This window comes from Pan paniscus, chromosome 12 (genome assembly GCF_029289425.2).
Source record: "Pan paniscus chromosome 12, NHGRI_mPanPan1-v2.0_pri, whole genome shotgun sequence".
In the NCBI taxonomy this organism is placed as follows: domain Eukaryota; kingdom Metazoa; phylum Chordata; class Mammalia; order Primates; family Hominidae; genus Pan; species Pan paniscus.
The window spans coordinates 30,065,839-30,076,081 of NC_073261.2; the positions used below are offsets into that span (position 1 = coordinate 30,065,839).

Consider the following 10,243-nt stretch of genomic DNA (forward strand, 5'->3'; position numbering starts at 1 on the left):
ACTGAGAGCCACTCGAAGACAGGGTTGGGTGTTTCAACTCATGGTCACATGGCAAAGGCTCTTTTCAGCCTTGTGCCAGCTGATATTGGAACAGAGAGAGCCAGAATGGAGGGGACATGCAGAAAGAAGCACAAAGACCATGAAACTCCATGAGAAAATGGGAGGGGGAAGGTGACTACCTCCCCAGGTCCCCTCCTGCGAGCCCCACTGGCTCTGTTTCCCTGAGATAGCTTGTGTTGCAAGCTTACAACACACCCTGTATCAGCCCTACAGAGCTGATTTAAAGGTGTTCTCTTTCTTCCTTTATCATCAAAGAACCTTAAGACAGCTCTTTATTAGTAAAATGCAAACACTGAACATCACTTACATGCCCAGCTACAATGGACTAGTTAAATAAACAATGGTGGAGTAGCATCCTTCATAATGAAAAGCATGAAGAATAAATAGATATGTGAATTTCTTTTGCGATAATCTTAAGTAAAAAGTTTAGAACATATGACTATGTAAGACTCTGGCACTGGAAAAAAAACCACGTGGTGGAAGGAAATAATGAGCCTGGTGTTTGTTGAGCACCTGCCGTGAGTCGGTGCTTGGCTCTGAAGCAGCTTTCAAGCCACCTGTGGGGTAGGCACTGTTAGATGCATTTCTAGATGAGATTTGAAAAGGTGAAATGACTTCCTCAGGATGGGGCAGCTGTTGAAGCTGGAGTACGGATGTCATCGGGGGAAGCAGAGCTTGGAGTCTCACTAATCTTGCAAACAAATGATTTTGCAAGGACACCTGCCCTGGGGTCCAGACAAGCACCTGGGAGACCCTGCCAGAGCTATTTCAGACCTCATCACCACCATCCTCAGCACACCACTGTGTCCACCCAATCAAAGGTCTCCCACGGCTGGCTGCTCTTACCACCTTCTCCGGTTGGCTTTTTTTCTGAATTCTTCCAAACCTGAGCAAGTACCTCAATGTCAGCTTTTATTAAGCAATTTCAGATAAAGGCAGTTTTCCTTAGACTTTTCTGAGCTCAGAACATCTGACCCAAGAGGAAATTACTCACTGATAGTTTTCAGGCTGCTCTGCTCCTGACCCTTTCTTTTCCAAATCTTCAACTCCACCCCCATCTAGCACTTTTTCCTGAGAAGTCACTACCTTCTTTCTGCCACAGTGTCTCCCAGGCCAAGGTAGGGACTGAGGCTGGTCAGTTACCTGGCGATCCCCTGGCCGGTGAAGGAGCCCTGCCCAGAGTCAGCCAGTCCTCTGGTCTCCATGGCGATCCCCGGCTGCAGCACTGACGATGTCTCCTCACTTGACGAGTGGGCTCTAGGAAATCAGATATGCAGCAAGCAGAATTGATTTCAAGCCCATCTACCTCCTGGACACAGCCAGGAGTGAGACGGTCAGATGTTCTGCTTAGCAGGGAAAGCCACCCTCACAGATCCTCATCCCAGGGGCTCCCCACTTCCCTTTGCCTCCTGCAGATAGATTCTGGATTTTGGTATAAACGTGGCCTTTCCTTTACAGCAAGGAAGGTAGCTACTGTCCAGGGCTAGGTGAAGGGACGGGAAGGTGGCAGTACATGCTGGCCTGGCCCTCATCAAAGCACTGGGTGGGGAGAGGTCCCGGGGCTTGCCATTTCAAGCCAAAGCAGCTGCTTCCATAAAATGACTCCAGAACGAGGATTTTGGTTCCAACACTTCTCGCCTACTGAATTTCATCTTCTGAGGCTAGATTGAATACCCGCTCCTTAGGGGTCTTCCTGAGCCTCCCTTCCCACTGCGTGTGCTGCAGCCACACTGCCTGGGCAGCTGTTTGTGGGCTTGTCTGGCAGGCTTCCTGGGAACCCACTGGTTAACACGGAGGCCCTGGAATATTGCACAGAACTGGCCTAGCTCTCCACATGCAGTTCAAATAATTTGTACAGTGCTTTCAAATGAGACTCCACTTCCCCTCGTCCCTTTTGCCAAACTCTAGGCTCTCTCTCCTGCAAGGCAGAGGTAAGGTGTGGTGACTCCCTTTGTGCACACCCATTGTGGAAAGTGTGACCCCAGAAAGGACAGGTGCCCGTAACTCCATACAACCACCAGTCACACCAGCAGAGTCTGGTTGAATTGCCTGGAATAAGACTAGGAATGTGTCTGGGAATATTTTCCTTTCTTTTAAACCTCCTGGGGCTGAAGTTTGATCAGCCTGATTAAAAGCCAGCCAGGCATTAGCCTCTAGGGATTTGCACTTCAGTCTATGAGTCTTGAGGAGCCCAGGCAAGACAAATTAATTCTATCACATGACCTGTTCCAACCTAATTAGCCTTCTTAACAAGGAGGCAAGAATTAATACCAGGGAAAAGCTTCAGTCTCTCCCTGGTGATTGATTAGAAGTCAGAGTCCTTGCATCATGGTGGCCAGGCTGCTTGCTTCTCCTCTTCTACAGATTCCTCCCTGCCTTTTCCAGCAACAGGGAGCTCACTCCCATGCCCCGGTCTGTCTGGGCTGTCTCTTGACTGTGCCACCTGCCCACAGATTCTTCCCTCCCTCAGCCTCCCCACATTGAGGCTGTTTTCTGCTGGAACCACAGGGAGTCAGGTAGCTTCGTCTTCTACCTTCCATGACCAGGACCTGTGTGACTTCTGCGTTTCCAGGCCAGAACCCCCAGCTCACCCAGCAATTCCTCCTTGGGGTCAAGTCTCTTCCTTGTCATGGTCCTTCTCCTGTGAGCAAGTTCCTGGGGTCTTGCTTGACTGGGCAGACTCTGGGAAGACTTTATTGCTTTGTGTGTTTTTGGTGGTTTTTGATGGTCACCAGCTACCGTCAGCGAAAACCCAAAGCAGTCCTGTAACACAGGCTGCTGCCAGCCAGAGGACCCCGGCTTGTGTATGCGCAATTGATTTTTTTTGGAATTAAGTATTGGACCTTCCCATTGATCTGAGTAACTCGATGTTTTGGAAGCGTTGGTATGCAGAGAACACACTCACCTTTCCTCCCAACACCATCCTACTCACAAACAAAATACACAAACCACATGCCATTCAGTGGCTCTTTTCTATATGCCAGCCACATACATTTTATCATTTCATCCACACAACAACCCTGTAAGAGAGGAAATGGGAGTTCAGAAAGGTTAAGCAACTTCACCGAGATCCCACAGCCAGGTGGTACAGCCGAGATTCCAATGTTATTCCATCCCATTTCAAAACTTGCTGTCATCCACTCCATGAAGCTGCCCTGTATTTTCATATATGGCACAGATGAAAAGGAAATTAATAGGATGGCTGAGGACTGAGCCCTGTGGCATGCCACTAGAGACATTGCTGTAATCCATATGGCTGTACCATAGGCATGGCTCTTTATTTTCAAACCATCTGATTGAATTCTCCCCTTATACTCATAAGAAACCCACTCTCATCTCATTTGTGTACACGTAAAAGAGCCTGTCAGAGACCCTGCTGCAGTCCAGAAGCTACAATTCCCTTGCCCGCTTCATATTCTGTATACTATAAAGGCGGGATGCATGTTCCAATGCACCTAGGTTGGTTGCAGGAGGAGGTGGCAGAGGTCCTTGGATTCGAGCAGCTGGCATGGGGGTGGTGGTGATGGCAGCTGACAGCTGGGCGGGGGCCCTGTCACAGCCTGTGTGCCTGGAAGATCTGGAGGCAATCCCAAGGATGGAGGTGTTCTGCCACCACCAGCAGCTCCTCAGGGAGCTCTAGGCACCAAGCAGTCGGCCCAGCGTTTTAGCGTAGTCTGGTTCCTGCTAATTGCATGAGGGCACATCCTGAGACCAGATTTATTTGCATTAGGGGCAAATGAATTAGATAACATCAGAGCTGGTGGGTGGGTGAGGAAGGCAAAACCCACCCAGGATTGCAAAGCAGGCCTGCAACCAGCAGCAGCGAGAGCTGTTGCGTATGGACGGGATCTATGATGCCCACTCAGGGGGAGGAGGCAGAGTGGAAAGGTGGCAGGTCCTGGTTTGAGTCCCTGCTCCAGCACCTGCAGGCTGAGTATTCTGTGGGCTGGTCACTTACCCTCTCTGGGCTTAAGTTTCCTGATCTTCACAAAGCAAATAAAGCAAAAGTTGGCAATTTCATGTGGATTTCAGTTACCAGAAAGGCACAACTGGCCGTGAAGAACAGGGAGATCCTTACATGATGCAAGTTCCAGGGGCCTGATGGGGGGGGGCCCATTTTTTCCCTATGCGTTGCCCCACTTCCTTCTCAATGCCTGAAATTCTGTTAGATCAATGTCTTTCTTTTAGCTCCAGAGCTTCACCCATATTAAATGCCTGGGGGTGTTTACATAGTAAACCTCATTAATTACTTCTCCCAGAAACTGATTTTACCAGGCAGATGGAGGGGAGGTGGGAAGAGAGGAGAGGAATTGATATCTGAGGTGACATTTGGAGTCCCCAAGGACACACAGGTACCGAAAAAAAGGAGATGTTTTTGGCGACTAATGCAGGAATGGAAAATGAGGGTCGTGGGGCCAGGCTCTGTTCTGCCTGTGGCTGGTGGAAGGGCCTGGGGCAATGGCTTTACAGGACCTCAGTCTCTGTAAAATGAACAGACCAGGCCAGGACAACCCTGGAGCTTCCCTCCCACGTGTGGGCTGCTATTCTAAGATCCCATGTGGGGACGATGTCTTCCAAGGAAGAGGCCTCCATGATGTTGGTAGTTGGCAAGAACAAGAACAACTAGTAGAGTGGAGAGACTGCTTTGAAAGACAACATAATTTTCACCTTGTAATGCTCAAGTTCTACGTTTATTTGCACAGAGGAATTAACGTTGGTAAGGTGAAGGTTTCTTGTGACTGGGCGAGGACAGGGGCTCCCATGAGAACTGGAACTGGAAATTAACTTTGCACTTGGTGAAGCATCTGATGTTTTCCAGCAAGATAGTTTTGGGGACATGAGAGTAAACAGAGGTGACCTTTCAGCACAAGGCTAGGGAATATGACACTTTAATTTCCTCTTCTTAAGCCCTGAGGAACTTGAATGATTGGAACCCACTGCTATTGGCCACATGTGGTGGGGGACTGAAGCCAATGCATTTTTAAGCCTTTGGTCCTGGAGAAGTGGGATGAAAATGGTTTTCTTTGGTGGTAATTGCTTTGGGCTCTGCTCAGGGAGTAACGCAAGAAGACCACTCTTCTGTCAGACACAAACCCCTGTGCCCCAAAGCTCATTCAAAATTGCTACGCCAGGAGATGGATCTGGGATTTAAGGTGCCCTCAGTCCTAGCTGCAATTCTCTGCAGCAGAGAATAGCCTGTTTCTATTGCCTTATCCTCACAGATATGCCAGACAGCTCTTAAATAATTGAGCCAACTAAAAAGATCTAAGAAGAAATGAAAAACTCAGACTTATTTTTGGTATTTTCAGGGTGTAAAATGTTTTCATTCAAATGAAGTGTTTTCATTCTTCCCTATGACTTTCCACTATAAAAATAATTCCAATAACTTAAAAACTGGGCCTCCAATTTGGTGAAAAGACCTTGGGGCAGGGAAGTCTCAGGGGACAGAGACTTGGCTATGCCTTCCTCTTGGGGGCACTCAGCGAGGGGCCACACCCACACGCAGGTTTCCAGTGCAAGCTTCTTGATATCACTGAAGATAAAGAGCGATTAACGTTCGTGTACCCCAATTCTCAATCATTTGTCTCATAAAGCTTTCTAAAAGGACTGGAATTTCAAGACAAAGAGGTGTGACTTGTCCAAACACTATTTCTCCTGGCTCCAAAATAGTGATTTGAAACTTAAAAATTTTTACGTGGTATGTGCCTGAGTCCTTTGTTCAAATCAGTCTCACATAGAGACCTCATCGGTGGATAGACAGATGCTGGGCTGGGCTGGGAAGCAGGGGAGGGGCTGGGCCCAGCCTCCATCCCTGAGGCTGCTGTACCCCATCCTGAGTACACACTCTCATTCCTTGGTGACTCCAAGGAACATTCTGAAAATTTCTGGCTGTTAAAGCCAGTCTTGCCTCTGTAAGATAAAGCATAGCTCTTTCATAAAGGAAGCACTCTTTCTGTCTCTCATTTTGAAATCTCTGTGGTGTTTCCATGGGATACTGTATTAATCTGTCAATTTACCATGTGAAGGGTGGGGCCGAGGCCTGAGTGGAGTTTAGTAAGCCTCGGCTGGTGGTCAGGCTGAGACAGCAGGACTTGGACACAGGCAGGAAATGGGGCTATCTGAGGTCAAGGAGAAGAGACCAGAGAAGGCCCACAGGAAGAAGTAATCATTTCCAAGACCAGGAGTGGGTGTCAATTGGGCGCTTAACCACACAGCAGGGACTGTGCCAGGACCTCTGCATTCACATCTGCAGTAACCTCACCACAACCCTAGGAGGGCAATACTAGTACTGATTCATTTTGCAGATGAGAAAACTGAGGCTTGGAGCCACTGAGCAACTTTTCATAGCAGGTCAGTTGCAGAGCCAGTGTTCAATCCCAGGCAGTCTGACCCCAAGCTTGTGCTGTTAAACCATCATTCTGGTCACAGAAAGTGCAAAGGAAGGAGAAGGGAAGACCTTTTCTCACCCATGCAGACGACAAATAGCATTGTCTAAAGACGTCAGTTCAGAGCCCCTGACCATATGGCTGATCCCTAGAGGTGCTGTGACCCTTGACAGCGTGCATTCCAGAGTGAGCCTGCAGGGAGTCTGCCAGAAGCCAGAGGCCAGTGGCTGCTATTAGCATGGCTTAACAAGCTAGCAATTCATTTTGCAAATGGTCATCTTCTAAGAGGCCTTGCAAGCTTCAACAGGATACAGGTCAAGCTGGGCTTGGAGGTCACTGGCCAAAGCAGAACCAGGGTGAGTCAGCAGGACCACAGTGCTGTCAAGTCAGGCAGACATTGTGGGCAGGAGCCGCAGCAGCCTGCAGACCAGGACTGCCTTCTTCTGGGTGCCTACTCCAGTGGGTATCTCACTGGGAGGAGCCGGACTGAGATCCCACTACTGCCTTCTCTGCCTTTAGGGAATCTGGAAGCTCCATGACATGCTTGGGTCATGCCCAACTCCAGGCAAGTTGGGTGCAAAGAGGAAAAGTTCCATTCTGCTTCAAAATCTTCCTGATCCTGACAGCCTCTGGTCCTTCTCCCAAGGTCTTGGGCCCAGGATCCCAGGATCGTGATGTTATGCTGTGCCTCATTCTTGGGCTCCTTCTCCCTGATGCCTGACCCTCTCTTTGAAACCCCCTTCAAGGGGCTTTATTAGCTCACACATGGGAAATAAACTATTAAAACATACAGACGTTTCAAGGTCCTAATAGTGTTCTTTGTTCTTTTAAATAAGGAGCAATGCCTTAACTTAGAGGACTAAGTCTCCAGTGGTGCGACACAGGCATTGACAAAGGGCTAGTTAGGAGAAAGGTATTTGAGTAGGATGGAACTTTCTGATGCTTCTGAAGCCATATCACACTTCCTGGGGCCCCAGCACCGAGTTAAAATGGTTGGAGGAAATAAATATCTGTTGGGATGCTCTGGGATCTTCCTTCCTTTGCCGAAATCTCAGAAGGTGGGGTTCAAGGGCTGTGTGGGTTTGCCATAACGGGGACTCAATCTCTTTGAAAATTATTGACCATCACTTATTAGCAGGGTTTGCTGAGGAGCTGGGACCAAGAGCATAGACAGAGAAAAAACCAAATGTGCATTTGGGAGAGGAAGTGATGAACACAAATGAATGAGAAGAAATGAGGCACGAGGGCCTAGTGCAGGGAGGTGGGGACTGAGGGATGTTACTGCATTTTGGGGCCATCAGACAGTGTGCATTTAAGCTGCATAGTGGGGAGAAGTTTTCAATTCTATATATATAGGGCAAAAATAACAGAAATACTGGAAAGAAAGTTGCTCATGCTTCAACTCAATCATCTCATTGAGAATTTAAGAAACATGGCCGGGTGCAGTGGCTCACACCTGTAATCCCAGCACTTTGGGAGGCCGAGGCAGGTGGATCACCTGAGGTCAGGAGTTCGAGACCAACCTGGCCAACATGGCAAAACCCTGTCTCTACTAAAAATACAAAAGTTAGCAGGGTGTGGTGGTGGGTGCCTGTAATTCCAGCTACTAGGGAGGCTGAGGCAGGAGAATCACTTGAACCCAGTGAGCCGAGATTGCACTAATTGCACTACTGCACTCCAGTCTGGGTGACAGGGTGGGACTCTGTCTCGAAAATCAAAAAGGAAAAAACTAAAAACAAAGAAACATAAGGGTTTAGGTCTATGTACAGTAAATAGGTCCCTTCGGGTGTCCTCACTATTATACCAGGAGCTTGGAAAAAATGCTGTTTCATTGTGCAGGTGAAGAAATTGAGGCATGGAGTGGTTAAATGCGTTTTCCCAGGTCTACTAGTAAGTTAGGAAGAGGGTTAGAAGTAGAGCTTAAGGCTCCAGATTTCCATTTCCTACCTGTGTCAGGATGTCATTGATGGGGTTGATGGCTTGGCTGACAAGCGGCACTGCCCACTCCCTATACAGGCCCTGGGCATGGCCTGCCTCCAGATCTTCCCCTGGAAGCGAGGGCAGGGCATCTGATTCATGCTACATCTTTGGTGCCCAGCTCAGACTGCAAACCCAGTTCAGTGGCTGGTGCACAGCAAGAGTCCAACACATTTTTGATGAATACATGGGAGAGTGTGTCAGTTTGAGGAAGTTCTTACAGTAAAATTTAGTCTGCTGCATTTGAGTCTTCATTTTCTTACCTTATAGCAATTAAGTGACTATTTAAGCCTGCTTTTCCACATCTCTAAAACAAGAATACAGACTACTTTCTGGGGGTTGTGAGGATTAAGTGAGATGAAAAATGAAGTTGGCAGTGCTGTGAATACCTCCCCTGCCCTCCGACCTGTGGTCGGCCAACTTGAAGGCATTCTTCCCCCATAGTCTAGATCAGCTGTGGAAATGACCAGAGCCAGGCATAAAATGAAAAGCCCATCTTAGCCCATCTTACCTGCTGAGGCCATTTTCAGCGCGATTGAGATCTCGGTCTGAGGTCTTTACCTTGAGGTGGGTCCTGGAGGGGTGGGAGTATTGGGTGTTGATCTTGGCCATCTTCTCGGTTTGTCACATTTAGCCCCCCAGATGATTGCTAAAATGTGAACACAAAGCAGACACGTCATCAGGATGGGAAAGTAACTGCAAACCCAGCTCATCAAGGGCAAGGGCTACCGCACGCGGCCCCCCTGCAAGCCCTGGCAGGCACACCCTCTGCTGTCTCTTGTAGTTCCTGCTGCAGTGAGTTTTAGTTGGACATCTCCAGGCTCTTCTTTCTAGCATAAGGCACAAAGTCTTTAACTCATTTGTTTATGCTACCATGCTGAAGAGATGCTCAGAGTTAAGTGCTGAATGAGTGAATGAATAAATAAATGAAGGGCCAAGTTGGTATGTGATATAAGGAAGGTGAAGCCCTCATGATTCTTTGAGATGATGCAATGTCCCTCTTGACCCTGGTTTTCTTGTTTCCTTATTTTTATCTTATAATTTGGCACCTGTTTCCACTGCTCCCTCAAATCTTGCTTTAAGACAACATGTAAAAAAAGGACCATATGTGACATTCAGAAAACCTTTACAATATAATGCTAAACCCAATACACGATTCATCTCATTAATCCTTACAATAACTTTGTGAGGTACTTATTATTTTTATTCCCATTTAAAGATGAATAAACTGAGCGTCAGAGATGTTAAGTAGCTTGTCCAATGAAAGATAGATCCACCTGTCAATGTGGCACAATCCTTGTGAAATCGTCTTGAAAAATTGTAACTAAGGAAATTATGTCAGTGAACGACATAAGACCTAACCAATTCCATCTTGCTTCTAACCTCTAAATTGTCCTTATTCATTCCTGGGCGTAGGCCGAACTAGCCTTGGGAAGGAATTTAATTTATAATTTAAATTAAAGCCCTTTCCCAAAGCGAAACTGTTTTTGTAAAACAACTGAAAGCCCAACAGCCACCAAGTTAGAATGAGAGGGGCTGGAATTCTAAATATTATCAGCCATTATTCCAGAGGTCGTAAGATTCGCAACTTCCCCAGTTACTGTTAAAGGCAACATCACTATTGTGAGCCTAAGATCGGCCTTTTGAGATGTCTTTTCAGGTTTTCACATTTCTAACAACCGGATGGCCACACCTTGACCTACCAACCAGTTCTGTGGCCTCCACCCAGTAACTGACTCAGCATAAGAGAACAGAGTCAACTCCCTGTGATTTCATCCCTAAGCCAGCCAATCAGCACTTCCGATTCACTGGCCCCCTAC

General features: G+C 47.6%; 1 protein-coding gene across 1 annotated transcript in view; it reads right to left on the bottom strand.

Annotated features, from left to right (window-relative positions):
• CNGA3 (cyclic nucleotide gated channel subunit alpha 3) overlaps positions 1-9,072 on the bottom strand; it is a 31,506-nt gene extending 22,434 nt beyond the window's left edge. Inside the window, exons 1-2 of the mRNA XM_003806131.4 lie at positions 8,935-9,072; positions 1,204-1,317 (exon numbers count right to left, since the gene is read on the bottom strand). Of these exons, the coding sequence (XP_003806179.1) occupies positions 1,204-1,317; positions 8,935-9,035 (215 nt within the window). The 5' untranslated portion in view covers positions 9,036-9,072. The remainder of the gene's footprint in view (positions 1-1,203; positions 1,318-8,934) is intronic.
• Positions 9,073-10,243: the final 1,171 nt, after the last annotated feature.